This window comes from Aptenodytes patagonicus, chromosome 14 (genome assembly GCF_965638725.1).
Source record: "Aptenodytes patagonicus chromosome 14, bAptPat1.pri.cur, whole genome shotgun sequence".
In the NCBI taxonomy this organism is placed as follows: domain Eukaryota; kingdom Metazoa; phylum Chordata; class Aves; order Sphenisciformes; family Spheniscidae; genus Aptenodytes; species Aptenodytes patagonicus.
The window spans coordinates 14,947,791-14,965,470 of record NC_134962.1 but is presented as its reverse complement, the minus strand read 5'-3'; the positions used below and the strand labels follow the sequence as shown (position 1 = coordinate 14,965,470).

General features: G+C 51.9%; 1 protein-coding gene across 3 annotated transcripts in view; it reads right to left on the bottom strand.

Moving 5' to 3' along the window:
* Window positions 1-454: 454 nt before the first annotated feature.
* Window positions 455-17,680, bottom strand: part of ACSS2 (acyl-CoA synthetase short chain family member 2) — a 33,729-nt gene continuing 16,503 nt past the window's right edge. For 2 of the 3 annotated variants that reach the window (XM_076352316.1, XM_076352318.1), the window contains exons 3-19: window positions 15,663-15,754; window positions 15,019-15,122; window positions 14,638-14,710; window positions 13,752-13,827; window positions 12,199-12,313; window positions 10,570-10,608; window positions 8,532-8,669; window positions 8,107-8,277; window positions 7,097-7,230; window positions 6,399-6,531; window positions 5,905-5,961; window positions 5,518-5,598; window positions 4,957-5,065; window positions 4,745-4,813; window positions 3,346-3,522; window positions 2,458-2,532; window positions 455-2,246 (exon numbers count right to left, since the gene is read on the bottom strand). In XM_076352316.1, coding sequence (XP_076208431.1) covers window positions 2,119-2,246; window positions 2,458-2,532; window positions 3,346-3,522; window positions 4,745-4,813; window positions 4,957-5,065; window positions 5,518-5,598; window positions 5,905-5,961; window positions 6,399-6,531; window positions 7,097-7,230; window positions 8,107-8,277; window positions 8,532-8,669; window positions 10,570-10,608; window positions 12,199-12,313; window positions 13,752-13,827; window positions 14,638-14,710; window positions 15,019-15,122; window positions 15,663-15,754 — 1,771 coding nt within the window. In that variant the 3' untranslated portion in view covers window positions 455-2,118. The remainder of the gene's footprint in view (window positions 2,247-2,457; window positions 2,533-3,345; window positions 3,523-4,744; window positions 4,814-4,956; window positions 5,066-5,517; window positions 5,599-5,904; window positions 5,962-6,398; window positions 6,532-7,096; window positions 7,231-8,106; window positions 8,278-8,531; window positions 8,670-10,569; window positions 10,609-12,198; window positions 12,314-13,751; window positions 13,828-14,637; window positions 14,711-15,018; window positions 15,123-15,662; window positions 15,755-17,680) is intronic. The other variant, XM_076352317.1, reaches the window with a different exon arrangement.

The window sequence follows — 17,680 nt, the reverse complement described above, 5'->3', positions numbered from 1 at the left end:
TGACACTGGAGGCAGAGGCTGGTATCCATTGCTGTGCCTGGGTGAGGACCAGGCCTGGTGTGGAGGGGAGGCAGCTATCAACAGCCCTGAGCCTCCTTGGGTGCTTGTCTGTCTCCCTGGCATTGGTCCTGCGTAAGGGGGTTGATGACAGATGGGCGTCGCGCTGTCTTGTGCTTTCCATGACCCTTAGTGGAACAATGTTGGCTGGAGACCAGGGAGAAACTGAGGCACAGGCTCCAGCCCTGGAGCCAGAGCTTCTGCCCTTGCCCCAGTGCAGAGCAGCAGCAGACTGAGTCACAGCCTGTAACTCCCAGTCCATGAAAGAGCGTCGCACTGGCAGTAGCCTACCCCGGTTATGGCATGGCAGGTACAACAGCAACGTCTGAGCACCCCCATCTCCCCTAGACTCAACAGCAGACAAGCACCTACAACCCAAGCACATGCTCTAAGCCTGTTTCCATTTTGTTTTCTTGAATTTTATTGCATTTTGCATAAAATTCTAGCTGTTTCCAGCCAAAACAACATAGCAGACAAAGAGTAACAGAGGCGGAGAGATTATGTAGGAATCCTTGTCAACAAGGTGGCACGATCCAGTGGTACAGAGCCGTGGGGGACACATGGGACACTGGCACACACTGAGGTTACAGATCACAGACAAGTGCCATGCCAGTGAGAGCAGCAGGTAAGAAGTGAGACTTGGACAACAGCCCACCAGAGCACCTGCAACACTTGCCCTGAGCAACCAGCCTCAGAGGCGGTTGTCTCATCCTTTCCAGCCCAGCCAAAAGTCAGCTCAGTTTGCAGGTAAAGCCTGTATGTTGGCACTCGCCAGACCAGCTGTTGCAGCAAGTTTTAAAGCCCGTTTCTCCTTTGGTTTAAGTGCAAAATTGAACAGTTCACATGCAATTTTCATACAGACATTACAAGGGGGAGGGATTTCCCAGCATGACCCAGGGCTGGAGTTAAATGTAATTCATTTGAAGAAGAATAGCTTTGGCAGTATCCTTGTGAGGTTCAGGCTCTCAGGCTAGAGGTTTTGGGGTTTTTTCCTCTCATCATCATAAACCCATGTCAGATTTAAGCCAAAAGCTAACTTTAAACATCTTCCACCATTTTCTTCCTGATGAGAAAACATCATTCAGGACTAACACAGCCCTGCCTGCCTTGGTTTCTTTGCTGTAGGAATGGTCATGGGACCATGCACCTGGTTTGCCTGCAATGGGAAAGGTGCCTCTGCATGGAAACAAAGGTTTCCCCTCCATCCTTTAGTATCAACAGCACCCAGGACACAAAAGGAGCATCCAGCTGCAACAGCCTGTGAGTTCAGCTGTGAGCTGGTGGAAGCAGTGCTCTGTGGAGCATGTCAGACCAAGACCATGTCTATGGCCAGTGAAGGCCTCTGGGTTGGGAAAAACACACCAGCTGGCACCATGCAGTTCAGAAGTAGCAGGTCTTGGTACCAAACTGCTCTAAAAAACTTGTTTAAAGCATAGAGCTCCCTTAAGCCTTGCCACACTCCCTTTCAGGCTAGGGGACCTCTGCTAGCAGCAGGCTTGGACAGTGGATGCAAGACTAAAACTCAGCTATACAGTTATGATGTGAGAGTGTTTTTAAGTTCTCCCACAGCTTGCAGCACTCCAAGTAGAAAAGGAAGCTTAGCTGGCATGTGGGCAGTGGCAGATGCACCTCCCTTGCCTGCCTGCATTGAGTAACTCCAGCACCACTTCCCCTCCAACCCCCAAAGTTCCTTCCCACTGTGCGCAAAGTGCCAGAGTCCCTCAATTACATAAAGTTAATTAACACACACCCCCCCCCAAAAAATTAAAAATCAAGAACGAGGAGCTGAAAAGGGAGGAGGATGAGCCCCTCCGTGCACGAGGCTGAACCTCAGATGTGTGATACCCATCTGGAACATGATGCACACACTCTTCCAAAGCATGGACATGCTAGTGAGGCACAGCCTCTCCAGAGCCAGCTTTTCCCTCGTTCGTAACGTTTGTACATTCAATTCAACAGGTGAAGGTTTCCTTCCCAGGGCAGATGGCGGTTACTCAAGGGACCTGCTCATCAGGACAGTGCTGCTGCTACAGTTCTGCTCAGCAGGGACAGGTCATGCTGCTACTCTTTAGTGTCACATCTGTTGCTGAAAAGATGTTTTATGATGCCCGGGTTTGCCAAAGTGGAGATGTCTCCCAGATCTTGGTCATTTTTGGCAATCTTCCGTAATATCCGTCTGGTAATCTTTCCTGTAATGACAGCCATGAAAGGAAAGCAGGAGTCAGGATCTCTTCAAGCATCCTTAGCAGGAGCGGGGAGTGCCAGACCTGCAGCATCCTGCTTGCCCTGAGGTTGCTCCCCCCTGAATTTGAGCAGCCCTGGACAAGCAATTTAGGGCTGATTTCCTTCCACTGGCAGGAACTACTCAGTCCTCCCCAGCACTGTCACTGGGCCCCTTACCTGAGCGGGTTTTGGGCAGGCTAGGGGCATACTGGATGTAATCAGGCGTTGCTATCGGTCCGATTTTTTCTCTGACTAGAAGGAAAAAAAAAAAAAAAAAGATTTTCATTGTAGGTACTAGGAGATACCACACACATCCTTTTCAGGCAGGATGACCAAGTTAAGGCATGGAGAGCCCAGCTCCTGGGGAACCTGGTAGGGCAGTGCTTAGGGCTGCTGCATCCCAGCCTCAAGGCTGTGGGAGGGGGCAGCAAGACCTGCAATGCCAATGGGGCTATAAGCACATCTTCCCAAAGGCAAGAGCACTCATTTTTTTTATTCTCTCCATCTTCAAGAAACCTCTATAATGGCTACACCAATCACTATCACCATTTTGATAGAGCAAGGACTGATTCGCTGTTGGGTTCCTACAGAGAAGAAACTGCCATGGGTCCGTTTCATGTATTAAATGCTGTAGTCTGTTGTGACAATGAAAGAGCTCCCTTGAGACCAGAGCACAAACACCCAGAGCACCACCCCAAAGCAACCGAACGATCCTCACAGCAAGTCAAAATCTGCCAGGGAGAGCTGTGGGAGCCATGCCCACACATGTGAGCACTGCTGCAAATGAAAGCCTGCCGGGTACCCCAATCCTTCACGCGGCTGCCAACTCCCAAGAGGTAGAGATGGCATCACATGAGCAGCCAAAGGCCGGGAGAACTAATTTTAGTCTTCGCCAGCCGTGCTCTCTAATCAGAGGGGGCACCTTGTCGCAGTTGTCCATGATGCATTCCCCAGACTACACGCACCCTCGTTCAAGCACCCAAGCCCTTAACCCCTCCATCACCTGCCCAGCACTGTCCTCCCTCTCCCTGCCACATAACCTCCCAAATATCTGGCTGTTGCCACCTTGTTTTTTCAGCTCATCCGTCAGGTTCTTGGTGAACTCGTGGCCATCTCTCAGGGTCACGAAGCAGTAGAGGCACTCGCCTTTCAGGGGGTGTGGGTGGCTGACCACCGCAGCCTCTGAGATGGCAGCGTGCTCGAGCAAGGCTGACTCTACCTCTGCAGTGCTCAGCAAGTGGCCTGGAAGCAAGGAGAGGCAGTTTTACAGACCCACACGGGGCTGGGGTCCTGAAGCCTCCCAGCAGCTGGGAGGAAGAGGTCTGCAGGTGTAAAAGGCCCTAAACAATAGGTTTGAGAGCATCGATTTCATTTGAGAAAAGACAACAGTTGGAGAGAGAAACTAATTTCAGCAGTCCAGGGCTGAGCTGCCCCGAAGGCTGCCAGATATCACTCACCTGCAGAGCAAGGCCACCTCCCCCGGCTGTTCTCCCTCCCACCTTTAGGCTTCTTTCTTTAACAGATCCCGAGCTGTTCACAGCCATGGGATTAAACAAAGCACAGGCTGAGGAGGAGCTGGATTTGGTAAGAGGAGACCTGCCCACATGGTCAGCTGGAACATGCAGAGGAGGAAGAGGCTGGATCTGCAGAGCCCAGGAACCGGCCCTGCCATGCACTGCTCCAGCTCATCACCATGGGGAGATGAAACAACGCTCCACATCTTGGGGCAGGGGCACAACTCACTCCTGTACACCTCTGCTCCTGTACCTGCACTCTGACATTCCACCCTGGGACTGCTGTCACAGGAAACCACGGGAAGGTGGTCAACTCCCAGAATGATCAGCTGGTGGAGGATCAAGCACTGCTGGTCAGATGAAAGGATCTAGTTTGATCCAGCGACAAGTACAGCAGCATCTCACAGCCAGCAGCAAGTACCTGTAGGCTACAGCCTCCAGGAAAGGAGGGAGGGAGCTATTAAATGCAGTACATGGAAAATGGTGGGCTGAGAAGCAGCTGAATCTCAAAGACTCAGTCAAGAGAGGTGGGAGAATCTCCACCTCTGTAGACACAGCTCCGAGCAGCCTGATCCAGCTTTGAGGCTAGCCCTACATGGAGCAGCAGGTTTGATTAGGAACCACATGGTCCTGCCCAACCTCTGTGCTTCCCTGTGGCCCTAAATCCTTCAGCACAGAGGCACCTTGACTGGTTAAGGACCTCCTCTAAGAGATTACAGAAGGCTCCTTCCCTCCAGTGTGTTGTCTCCAGAGGAAATGATGCAGAAAGTCACCAAGTCACAGACTTGTCTGTCTCAGAAATAACCCTGACCCAGCAATTAGATCCACTTTGAGGACAGGTTGCTGGGCAGAGTCACGGATGCAGAACTGTCCCCCGTAAAGCAAGGTGTCTCTCTCAACTACTGTCAGAAAGCACATTGGTCCCCACTGAAGACAAACCTCGTTCTTACCAGAAACATTCAACATGTCATCAATTCGCCCTGTGATCCAGTAATAACCATCTTTATCTCTCCTGCAACCTAAAAATAGCCAGAAATGACAGCGTGAGGAAGCAGTGCCAGCTCTTAGAGCAACTGATAAGGGATTCTGAGGCCAGGACATGGCAAGATTTAAATTGCTGTCCCCAGGCCTCTGCAGCCACACACTCCCTGGACAATCTTACCGTCGCCTGTCACATAGTACCCAGGGAACTTCTTGAAGTATATGGTTTCAAATTGCTGGTGGTTTCCATACAGCGTACGCATTATTCCTGGCCAGGGCTGCTTAAATACCTGATGGTGAAAAATGCAGACCTGAGTCAGTGAGAGGAAAACCAGTAACCCAGGCCTTGCACTACGGCAATAGAAGCATGCAGTCTTTGCACGCGGTGATAGAGATGCCAGAGAGACAGCCACGAGTGATGACACTCAGACACTTGCTGCCCAGCGCTGATCTACTGGGGAAGTCTCGCCAGGCTTGGCATGTGGGAAGGAGCTTGGCTGAACAGTTGGTTCCCGTCCTCCTGCCTTGCCCATGTGTGCAACTGCATTTAACAATCAGTTGAACAGTTTGTTTACAGCATAAAGCTCCCAGTGAGTTATGGCAGTGAAGGGAGTTCCTATCACCCAAGGGGGTTCCTTGTGTAGACCCAGAGTAAGCAGAGACACGTGTATACTACCAGGAAGGTCCCGGTGCTCACAGGGAACGGACAAGGGGAGGGTGGGGAAGATCAGCCCTTCTTTACCAGGTAGCCTTCTGCTTCTCCTTCCAGCTCTTCCCCCGACTCGTTCAAGATGGCAGGGACCACACCGAAGAAGGGGAACGTCTGCCATGGGGACCAGAGAGCAAGGAGACATTGAGGTGAGCCCACGCATTAAAGCCTCATAACCAGAGGGAGTGCAAGGCAGAGCAAGGGCAGCTTTGGAGAGGCTGTGGCACATGGGGGCCTGTGAGCACAGCTGCACGGGGCCAGGCCTGGGATTTTGGGTGGTGGCCACCTCCCTGCATGCACCACTGTCCCACAACCACCCTGGCAGGCTGGTAACCACCAGGCCGTGGTACAGACAGTGCCAGCTGCTGCTGCAGTGCCCCCGGGGAGCCCTCCCTGCCCCTGGGGAGAACAAGTACTCACAGCAGAGCCCGGTTTCATGGGGGTGGCGGCAGGGAGCGGTGTCAGCATGTGGCCACCCTGCGAAGAGAGGCAAAAGCAAGTGAGTTTGGGCCATGCCAGTCCATCCCACAGCTGTTCGCATTGGCTCTGGTCACATCATATCCCAGGCTGCTCGGGGCAGTTGTGGAGATGGGGCCTTGGGAAGGATACGGCAGGGGACAGGGAGCTTGTGTTTGGGCATGAAGCTTTGGAGCTGCTGGGGGAGAGAAAGAGAGGGAGGAGAGCAGGGTCCAGAGCAGACCTTGGCAGGCACCCTTTGGAGAGGAAGGTCTCCCCTCAGAGCCTGTTTGAGGTCCAGGAAAGAAAGAAGAGAAGGAGACACTTGCAGGCCACACCAGAGTCTCCTGGGCAAGCAAAACAACTAGTCCACATAGAACCAAAGCAAATCTGCAAAGGCACCCTGCAGGGAGCATAATGGAAAGAGAGGTCCCAGGGACAACCAGGCGAGTACTCACTGTCTCTGTCTGCCAGAACGTGTCCACAATGGGACACCTCTCTTCTCCCACCACGCAGTAGTACCACAGCCAGGCTTCAGGGTTGATGGGCTCTCCAACGCTCCCCAGCACCTTCAGAGACTTCCTGCTGTGCCTGCAGAGAGGAGGGGGCTGGCAGGGGCTCAGCAGGCCACGGAGAGCAGCAGCTGTGAGCCTGCTGCACAGAAGAGCCTGCAGCAACCCCTGGGCTACCCAAAGTGTACTTGGGGCTTCCAGGCATAGTTCAGACCCTTCTCAGGCCTCTTCCATGGGGGAAGAAAGGAGACCTCTGATTTTGGTGTCTCCCACTCCAAGCTCCCACTTGGCTCTGCTCCTTCCCTTCCTTGGGCCAAGGAGCAGCACGCGGAGGGGCTCTCTGCCCAGCACACCTCCGTGAGCTTTGGGTTAGGAGCAGGGAGAACCTGCAGTCTCTGAGCTTAGCTGCAGCTTACGGTGAAAGAGGAGGACCTGCTCAGAAGTGCCATAATGAAGTTAGTGCTGGGAGTGCAGAAACATAGCCTGCATATTGCTGTGTAGAAGGCAGAAGATCCTGGTCTGTTCAGAAAACACACTGGGGAAGCTGCTGCTCAGCGAGGAAGCTGGGGTCCCTGGTCCCCCATCGAGAGCCTCTGGCTGTGCCAGAGCCAGGGATCCCTGTGCCACTGGGGACTGGCACTCACTTTTTGACGGGCTCCTCCCCGTGCTTCATCAGCAGCCGGATAGCTGTGGGTGCTGTGTAGAACTTGGTCACCTTGTACTTGTCAACGATGCTCCACATTCGCCCAATGTCTGGGTAAGTGGGGACACCTTCAAACTGAGCAGGAGACAGGGCAGTGACACAGCCGGTCCTTACTGCTACCGACCTGCCGCACCTTCCCAAGCAGGAGAAGCCGAGAGCAACAGGGAACAGCAGTTGGACCCTAGCATGTCCTTATAGGAATGCCAGGGGCACCACACAGTGAAACCAGCCCAGTCCAGGGACCTCTCTTACTGCTTCCTTGGGATGGATTTGGCATCACCCCACCCCAGGTGTCCTAGCAAATGTCCCCCGAAACACCCTAGCAGCACAGGCACTTGGGTGGCTACCACAGTGACACAGTCCCACCAGCCCAAATGACCCTGCCCACATGGTAAAGGGCGAGAGGCCCAAACACAGTGACAGAACCACAACCAAAAGTACCAAGAACCCCAAGAAGGGCTCCCCAACGTGACAGTGATTTTCCTGCTTGCATTCCCCCAGGGACTCTTGGGCACAGGCCTCTGGCTCCCTGATCTGTATACAAGTTAGAGCTGTACACTGCCAAGGGAGATACAGGCACAGGAGTTAAATGCAGGTTGTCAAATCAGCATCAGCAGTGAAAACATCACTCTCTGCTCCTGATCCAGCTTTCGCATTACCCCGCAGCAGCCCTGGCTCCCCTGGTACACAAGGCTTGTACTTCTAAGGGAAAGAAACAAGGGAGCATTTGAAAAAATTAACCACCCAAAAGCCACACACAAACTAGCCCGCTGTCTGCCACCGAGCGGTCACCCATGCCCTCCTTGGGGACCGCCATCCTTCCTCACAGAGCCCAGGGCACTGCACACAAGTGAGAAGCACGCTCATCACAGAGCAATGCAGGGACGCAGCTCAGCACCACGATCTCCACTTCCTTGGAGTAAAAGCACCCAGCTGCCATCCAGCACTTACTAACACACTAGTTGCCCCGTTTGCCAAGGGTCCGTAAGTGAGGTAGGAATGGCCCGTTATCCATCCAATGTCAGCTGTGCACCAGTAGACATCCTCAGGTTGGTAATCAAACACATATTTAAATGAGGTGGCAGCAAAAAGCATGTATCCACCCACCGTATGCAGCACACCCTACAAGGAGAAGGCACGCAACTGTCAGGGCAAACTCCCACCAGGTCCCTCACCCTCCCAGGCCAAGCTGAGCATCACCAGTCCACTGAGCTTGAACAGCAGCTGAGCAGGAATGACCAGCACAGCCCCTTTTCCAAGGCCTCCATGGCTCCTCTTCTTACTGGGGCCTCCCAACATGACCCTCACCAGTTCCCACAGCTGAGGTGTTACTGTGGTTCAGCCCGGCCCTGTGGGCAGTGAGCTGGGAAGCATACCTTGGGTTTCCCTGTTGAGCCACTTGTGTAGAGGATGAAGAGTTCGTCCTCCGAGTCACACCACTCGGGCTCGCACTCCGTGCTGGCACTGCTCATCAGCTCGTGCCACCACATGTCCACGGCTGTGTTCCAGGGGGTCTGAGAAAAGCAGAAGATTAGAAATAGGCCCACCCAAAAGCAAGAGAGGGGGGCAATGAGGGGTGCAACCCCAACCTCACCCCGCAATGGACCATCGAGGCAGATGTTCACAGCACAGCTTCTGCCCCAGAGCTGTTTGCTGCAAACCATGCACCAGAGCTGCAGCTCCCACTCCAGAAGCTCTTTTTTGCAGCCCACAGCCACAAGGAAAACCTTTAAACATGGTCTGGCTGCAAGAACTGAAGCAGATTTTCCAAACCACTGGTAACACTGATAAATCCCTCTCAGCAGCCGCAGCCAGGAGAGGGCCTGCAGCAGCAGCTGCTCTGCACTCTCACAGCAAACAGGCTCCTCCTGCCCTCCTGGGCTGCCCTGAGCTGCAGTTGAACAGCAAAGCAGCAAGCCTCACTTAGCACAGCCACACACCCACCTGTCCCGCACACCTTGCAGGGACCCCTATGGCAGCATGGCCCGAGACAAACAGAAACATGTTAGGCTCACACTGCTTGGCCCTGCAGACCCAAAAAAGAAATCTGTTATCTGGATTTTAAGGTAATTACCCTGATAAGAAGTGACTGCTCCAACGCAGAACCACCCAGCACTGGCCACCCGAAGGAGCTGCTCAAGGATGCCAGAGCTGTAACAGAGCCACCAACACTTGTGGCTGGTGGGCAGAGGTCACCCCAAGAGTTGTGCTGGCTAGCTACCTCTCCGGGGTGGCACAGTTCAGTGCAAGACCTATCTCCACCTGACCTTCTTGCCTCTCCTCAGAGGAGCTTGGGGGCAGCTGAGCAGGTAACACTCCCCAGCCTCAGCACAGACCTCCACTTTCCACATCTCTGCGAAGGCAGGCACACTGACCCAGAGCCCTGCAGCTCCCAGCTGGAGCACATCTTCTCCTTGCAGAGCTAGAGCCCATTGCGCAGGCACAGCCTGCGCAGAGTCCCCACAGGTCCCTCAGCTAGTGTGCACGGAGGCATGAAGAGCAGCCACAGGGTCACACAGTGACTCTCTGCAGCCCTAAAGATGTTCATGTGCCATTTGGAGGCACTGGGACACCACAGCCCAGCACGCAAATCCTGCACGTGTGGTGCAGGGGACACTAGCTGCTTGACAGCTCAGCATAACTGAGCCCACTTGGAAAGCTCTCATGGATCACCAGGGCTCCTGGCTTTACCTGGGGAAGCAGTTTCTACAAGTCTGTTCCACCGGCAAGCTCCCAGGTCAAACAAGCCCAAGGTAGGCTCAACACCAGCCCATCCAACAGTTGCTTTCTTGCATCCCTCCTTCAGGGATCCCTCCATTTTAGCACTCAACTTCCACTGCCCCACGGAGGAGGTCAGACCCATGGCATGGCATGCAGCTCCTGAGGTCAGGCCTGCCTCTGCCTGCTTGCTCGTGGGGTCCTGATGCCGCGGCTCCTTGGATGGGGTGGGCAGAGTCTGCACGTTGGGTCTGGAGCTCCAGGTTTGCTGCCCATGGCATGCCACCACAGCTGGGAAGCTGCAGGCAATCCCTGCCAGCCTCACCGCAAAGGGAAGTGCATTGCAAGAGCTGCTTTTAAAAGGCAGAGAGATGAACCGTCATCCGAACGCTGACAGCACATCCCAGTGGTTCTGCATTTCCCCCCCGTCAGCACACTGACGTGCACTCAGGGGTTTTTATGGATGCAGATTTGTTTCCAGCAGCAAAGTTGGTGGCACTGCATTCACCCCGAAACCATGGGGAGGCTCTGGCCAAGCGGCAAGTAGTATCTATCGCTAGCATGCAACTGCTGGTAACTCCAGTTAGGAAGGCACATGTGGCCGTGCAGAGCCGGAGCGGTTAGGAAGGTGGAGTGCCGGAGGGGGAAGCAGGGGGGAGGTGCCACGAGGAGAAAGGCAGTGCTGTATGTAAATACCTTCGGACGGAGTCTCTGTGAGCTCTCAGTCTTTTTTTCCTGTTAAAAATCCACAAAGAGGATGTGAAAGTTGAGAAGCGGAGGATCCACACTGGGCTTTGCACACAGGGAGCTGGAAGCCCACAGGTCCGGATGCTGGGAACCCATCCCAGCAGGCTGGAGAGCACTTGGATCTGGGGCCAGGCCAGGAGGTGCCCTCTGAGCAAAAGCCTGCCCATTTCCATCACCTTCCCTGGGTACCCGCCGCCTCCGTGGCAGGTCGCAGAGGCCACCCCCTGCACGCAGCCAGCTGGGTACAGAAGCACAGAGCCGGCATACAGCCCACGGACTGTCCGATAGTGTTACACAGGCTGACAGCATGGTAAAAACGCACTCACAAGGGAAAGCAATCCTTAAATAAGTGTCTGAATGAGTAAAGCGGCAAGAGCCAAAGGGTAAGGACCCCCGTCCAGCCTCCTCCTGGGACATTCTGCACAATAACCTCACCTTACCAACAGCAACCAGCGCAGGGACAGGCTTCTCTGCAACTGCCCGACCAGGGAAACCTCACGCAGGAAGACTGGTTTGCTCCAGTCTTCCCACCCCTTTGCAGCTACCCTGCCCTCACAAGAGAAGGGGCAGAGGAGCCCAATGTAACACAGCCAGGCTGGCAAACACCAAGCAATACCCCAATAAAATTAACACAGCTGAACGAGGAAAATTAACTCAAAGATACAGAATCTGCTGGACTTTTTGTTCCAGGGATGTGCACAGACCATCTCTTCTGAAAGCAGAGCCCAAAGCTCAAATGCGCTCCCCAAATACAACCCATTTCTGAGCAAGCAGCAACCTGGGGATAACCCAATGCAAATAATCACCAAACACATAGGGACAGAAGACACCATTGCAAGACACGGAGCTGTTACGTAGTTGAAAGCAACCTGCCTTTTAAGCAGATGAAGGCAGCAGGTAGCCGCTGGGCACAGCAGGACTGCACACCAGCCTCAGGAGCTCAGCAGGCAGCCACGGCTCCACGACACCTTCTCCTCCTTCCAGCCCCCATCTCGCCACATGCCTCTGGCCCACATCCTTTCATCTGGTTTCAGTTGCAAGGGAAAGCCCCAGCCCCAACAGCTGACACAGTTACTGTGCCAGCTACACAGAGACTGCACTATTCTCAGCATATGATTGTTGTCACATTGGGAGGCTGTGTTGAACCCACGCCACGAGCACAAATCTCCTGTTTTTCCTCTCCTGCTTCCACTGTCACAGCTACAGCACAGGATGGCATTGGTCTTCGCACAAAAGGGGAGACAGATCCAGGGTTAGGAAGGAAAAGTCCTTCACTGGGCAGAGGAAAACGGGCATCTTGTCCTTCTCCTAGTGGCTTTGGAAGATGTACCCCGCTGTGCTCTCAGGGGTCCTGGGGGCTGGCAGCTAACAATGGTATTAAAGGAAGCAGCACGGAGAGGATCTTGGCAAGGTAAAGGAACCATTTTTCAGACGACTTGCAATGCAACAACAGCAAGGAGGGTAGAAAACAGGAACAGGAGTATTCAGGGAAGCACTGCAGTGGTTCTGCACTGATTGATTTGCTGGGCTCAGGCCCATAGCAATAAAATCCCCCCTCTCACCCCTCCAGGAGCATACCTGTACGTCCTGGCACAGTCTCTTGAGAGGGGGAGACTTGCTGCACGTCCCGTCCACCGCTACCTCTTCCCTCCCCAGGTGCTTCACCACGATGCACTTTTTCAAAGGGGAACCCCTGTGAAAGGCAGGAGCTGTCAGACCAGGCTGTTCAGGCAGGAGCTAAGCCTGCCCTTCGTGGGCTTTACAGGCAGCACTGGAGGCAGAGCAGGGGCCCTGAGCTGCTGTTGTTGAGCTAGAGCATATGCCGCCATGCAAACTCCAGGCACGCCATGAATTGCCAAGGGACACCAGCCAGAGGAACAGAGCTCGGAGAATAGGAAAGGTCTGTGCACAGCTTACTGGGGATTTATCAGGCGCGATCCCTACGGAGGAAGCGGGGATCCTACAAGCATCTCTCACAGGTCACTGCTGGGGAGATTCCTTACAAATCCCAAATTTGCCTGCCTGTGACCATGAACAAGACCTCCCACAGCACCCAGGAGATATTACGTGGCTGCTCCCATCCCTAGGCGTGACCAACTGTCTGTCTCAGGAGGAAGAAAGGCTTCCAAAGCCAGCTTATACATCAAGGAAAAGAGTGGGTGTTTGTCCCCTCATGAGGGCTAAACACAACCTACCTATAATGCAAACAAAATGATCTTATCTCCCTTCAGTCCTGTCAGGGTACCAACATACTGTCTCCATCAGTTAATTCCCAACTTCAGGATCACTTCTGTCCTCCCAGGTATCTTTTACAGACATATAAACTTATGTTTTTGAGTTTTAGAGTTTTAAATGCTTTTAAAGAGTTTGAATTTCTAACATGCAGACTATCTGCCCTAAATTTTCATGTTTGATCTAACCTACAAGACCACATTCAGTCTCATACAAGCTACGCAGACACTGTGTCTGTAAGCTTGGCAAAGTCATTTCACCATGATTATTTCCCTTTCTGTAAAACCTGATGATAGATCTGTCTCTCTCTTTATGGTTTACAGTATCTCAGTGACGGTGCTTAAAAAAATAAAGCAGTTTCACCATACACTTGTGTGCAGTCAGGCCCTGATCCTGTGCACGTGTTGGTGCACATCAACTGGAGTGCCTGTTCCTGTTTACACAGCCATTTCCCAAATTTGAATCGTTTCTGGTTTATTTCATTATTGTTCAATTAGTGGCTTTGGAGCAAGACTTAAGCCTCATCTTGACGTGCCCCACGGCACTGTGTCTGACTGCTCACAACTGGTATGGCGGTGCATTATTCCCTCCCACTCCAAGAGCTGCTGCAGAACTGGGAGATCTGCCATGGGCCATAACAATGGTGGATCAGTCCGTCTCCAGCAAATCCTCCCATCAAACATGTGGGCCTTCAGGTCAGAACAGACAAGAGGAAAAGTTAAAAGAAAATATTTTTAAGACGAGGGAGCCAAAGCATGTATTACTTCTGAAAGGCTCATGTAGTGCAGCTCATGTCTGACCTGCCGCAGAGTCTGCCCACCTATGAAAACTTCCATTTCCATTTGTGCAGGAGCAGATTCCGGCAGTAATGCCCTTCTTACAAGGGAATCCGAACTTACTTGTTTTTACATTTCTGGAGCGCTTCATCTGCAATCTGCTTCAAGTTGATCAGCTTGTCCCCTCGATAAAAGGCATCTGCAAAATGATAAGGAAAACATTAGAGGGGCTTCACAGCCAAGGCAGCCTGGGACAGCTGGAAGCAAAAAGCAGTTTCAGGAGGGCAGAGCAGAGCTCATGCACTGGAGTGAGGGAAAGCAGACAGGCAGCTGATGGGAAAGGTTTCCTAATATGCCCTTTTAGCCTAGAGAAACAGATGCCAAGAGAAATGGTGACATTCCTTTCCTGGGAGAGGTTCCAATTTGACCCGACAAGTCTCTTGGGAATATTCTGTGGGGAATAATCCAACACGGCCAGAACACAGATTGCAAAGTTTAGTGGGTCATTTCCATACCATGGACCTATTAATAAAAACACTATTTTTGCACTATTGGAAAAAACAGTTGGAGAAATGCAGTGGGCTTACATGCAAACACTACCCCTCTCTTGACCCCTTGCTTTTCAAGGTGAGAGTTGCAACAGAAACTTCCTTGAAATTGGGAAGGAAGGGAATTCTCATATTAGGACTGTCTCATAAATTATACATCTTGCAAACATCTGGCTGATTTTGAAGAGGAACATGGATGAAAAGTGTTAGGAAACGTGTTATTAGCAGCTGGTGACATCATGCTTTACAGGACAAAGTGGGTGGGCTGCTTAGATGCTTCACTGTATTTTCAAAGTGGAAAACAGTACTCAAGCACAGCTACAAGCAGTGCATCTGCCCTGCAGCAGCTCAGCTGAAGCACTGGCCCTTCCTCTTCCAAGTCCAAGTGCATTTGGCTTTTTAAATAAAGACCTTCTAGACAGGCAACAGTAATGGCTCAGGGGCACAGAAGCATGTTTTACCTGCCGTGATGAGGAGAGAACAACCGCAGTCGAGAATCCGCTCACAGAGAGAGTCTGCTGAGAATCCTGCAAACTGACAGAGATCACACAACCAAGTCAGCAAGGACAAAAAGAAAAACCCAACCCAAAAAACCCCAGCAGCAACTGTGCAGTTTACCCATGGTAAACGATACCACCACCAGGCACTGATGGAGAGAGCTAAAGGAGCTCATTCTACAGTTAATACAGAAGAGGGCTAGGAAACAGCACCTTAATTTAATTTCCATCCATCTCACAGTCAGCACCCATCTTTCCAGCTCCTCTCCCTCACTCTCCTGAAAACGAGAGTTGCTCCTTCCCAATAGCTCAGAACCAAAAGCAACACAAAGGGCTTGCTCCTACCACTATGGAGTGCAGAGCGCCAATCCTGGTGCAGGCAAGCATGGCTACAACCAGCTCCAGGATCATCGGCATGTAGATGGAAATTCGGTCTCCTTTTTTCATGCCTGTGGAGGGAAAATGAACACGGCATTTGTCAAAATGAACACATCACATGTCAAAAGAGCAGGATATAGAAAGAAATTAATGCTTTTAAAACCAACATTTATATGCACGCAATAAAACTTCAGCTGGAGTTAGAGCTAAACCAGCCTTGGGTTTTGCCTTTCAAGCCCTGTGGCTCTTGTAAGGTTACTGCAATGAATACTCCCCATTCTCATGAGACACAGCCCTCGAAGGAGGCAGAAATTTAACCGCTGACCACTGCTACTGGAAAGCCTCAGAGCAGGAAGTTTTGAGCACAGATTTCCTTGTACAGCTGACATGACCAGCACTGATTAGCTTTCACAGACAGAGTCAGAGACAAATCTCCAAAAGTTTGCTGCAGAGTAAATCTGCATCCACCCTACTTTACAACTGTGGAAGCAGACAGAGAAGTGAAGCATTTTGCACGGAATTACTCAACAGACTGGCAACCACGCAAAAAATGAACCCAATCTCCAAAACCCTTCCCAGTATCCAACGCTAGTATTGCTTCAGCCGCGTACCTTGGCTGCGGAGGACATTGGCGAACTGACAGACTTCATGCAGCAACTCGCTGTATGTGATTTTCGCAGAATCCCCAGGTTCGTTCCCTTCCCTGGAACAGCAAGGTAATGTTTGTTATAGCACAAGCATTACAAGGTAACAGTGACGCTGCAAATTCAGAGGTACTACTCTGGACAACACATGTCCTCACCTGCCCTTCCGAGCACAGGGTAACCAAACCCCAGAAATCCAATCCTGGACTAAAGTTCCCCAATAGCAGGAAAATTTAGTGCAAAGTCCCCATCCCTGTGTAGATCGCTACACCTGAAAGCAATTGAACGCATGCAGTGGAAATGCATGGTACTTTCAGAGAAGCAAGAAGGGTCCAACAGAACCAAAGCTGAGTGCTTACGCTCAAGAGCAAGCCGGGATTGATCGCATGGCACCCTTGCTCACATGCACTTATGCCTGCAGATATGTCTGCATGAAACATTGGCCAATGTTGTTGTGCAGCAACACCCAGCCCTTAAATACCTACCATCTGATGGACTGGGATGGAATACCAAGGGCTGTCTTATTTTCCAAGGTCATATATAAATATACTTGTGTGTATTTACTCAGTGCCATGCCTGCTCTACATTCTTCTCTGTGGTCCTCTGTGAGCCAGCTCTGGGCTCCTGCAGCTCAGGTGCCAGTTCAGTGGGACCTTGTCATTAGACACACTGCTGGGAAGAAAAGCCAAGAGCTACACCTGGAGATGGAACAGGAACATCACATCCCCAGGAAAATGGTTTGCTACCAAAGTAAAAACTAGCTAATTTTAGTGTGACACAACGCTTCAGCCATTCAAATGAGGTGGCACTCCCAACAGATCAGATTAACGAAGAATTTTAACTGACTTCACACTCGGCATAGCAGCGGTCTCCCACACCCAGGAAGAAGGGAGACGCTTTCCCAGGTCTCTCCCCAGGGCAGCCAGCACAGAAACATTAGTGATCCATGAAAGAATAGGGGTATCACTCTCAGCTGATAGTCCCCCTGGAAAAGCATCCCCTTGGGTATGTGCAGCCAAACAAAAAACACCACCGTTGCTGGGGAGAAGCCAGGAATCACCTCCATACCGTGTCCTCCCTCAGGACTGCAGCCAGGCTCCGTCTAACTCAGGAACAGAAACCTCACTTTAACATCTCAAACAGTCCAGAGCATACAAAAAATATGTACTGAATTCTAGCTAAAACTGACCACTGCTCCCCCTTCCCCCAGCAACACAAACAGAAGGAGGGCCTCTGTGATGCAGAAATGCATAAAGAAACACCCTCCTTTCTCATGTAATTCTGTGCCATTCTGTGTCAGCACTACAGTGACCACATGCTCCAATGGCAGACGCAGTCCTGGTGGAAACAGTTTAAGAGTTGGGAGAGCCCCACCGATACAAGCCCTGCGCCTTCTGCCCCGTGTAGGACAGGGGTTTCAGAACTGGTAATTACACTTGGATCATCCCATTCAAAAGCTACTCGTGGATCTGCTGCTTACAAACTTGACTTATCCCTCTTGATACCTAGTTATACTCCTGGCTTCCATGGCGCTCTGCAGCGATTGGGTCCATCGATACCTGCACTGACGTGCACAGGGCATTGTATCTTCCCACCAGTGGCTCCTGAAAGGGGAGTCCCTGCTTGATCCTTTATGCAAGTTTGGCCCCTTTTAAGTGCAAAGAGGAGAGAAACAAGAATACAAAGAAAGAGAAAAGCGTGGGAATGAGAACCAGTGCCCAGGGCAGGCAGCTCAGCCTTGGCATCCGAGCAGTTTCCTCTCCTTTCCCCATCATAACCAAGAGCATCACTTTGAGCTAAATGACATGTGAAACTGTTAGACGAGGTTCCTTACAGCAGGTGTCTCGGCTAGTAAAGAGAAAACAGGGAATCAAGAGCATCTCCTTTTTGATTTTATTACTTCAGGGTCAAAGATCCAAGAGCTGATTTCAGTGCTGGACTGAGCAGCTGTAACTGAATTGGCTCAAAGGAAGAGCATCTGCTTC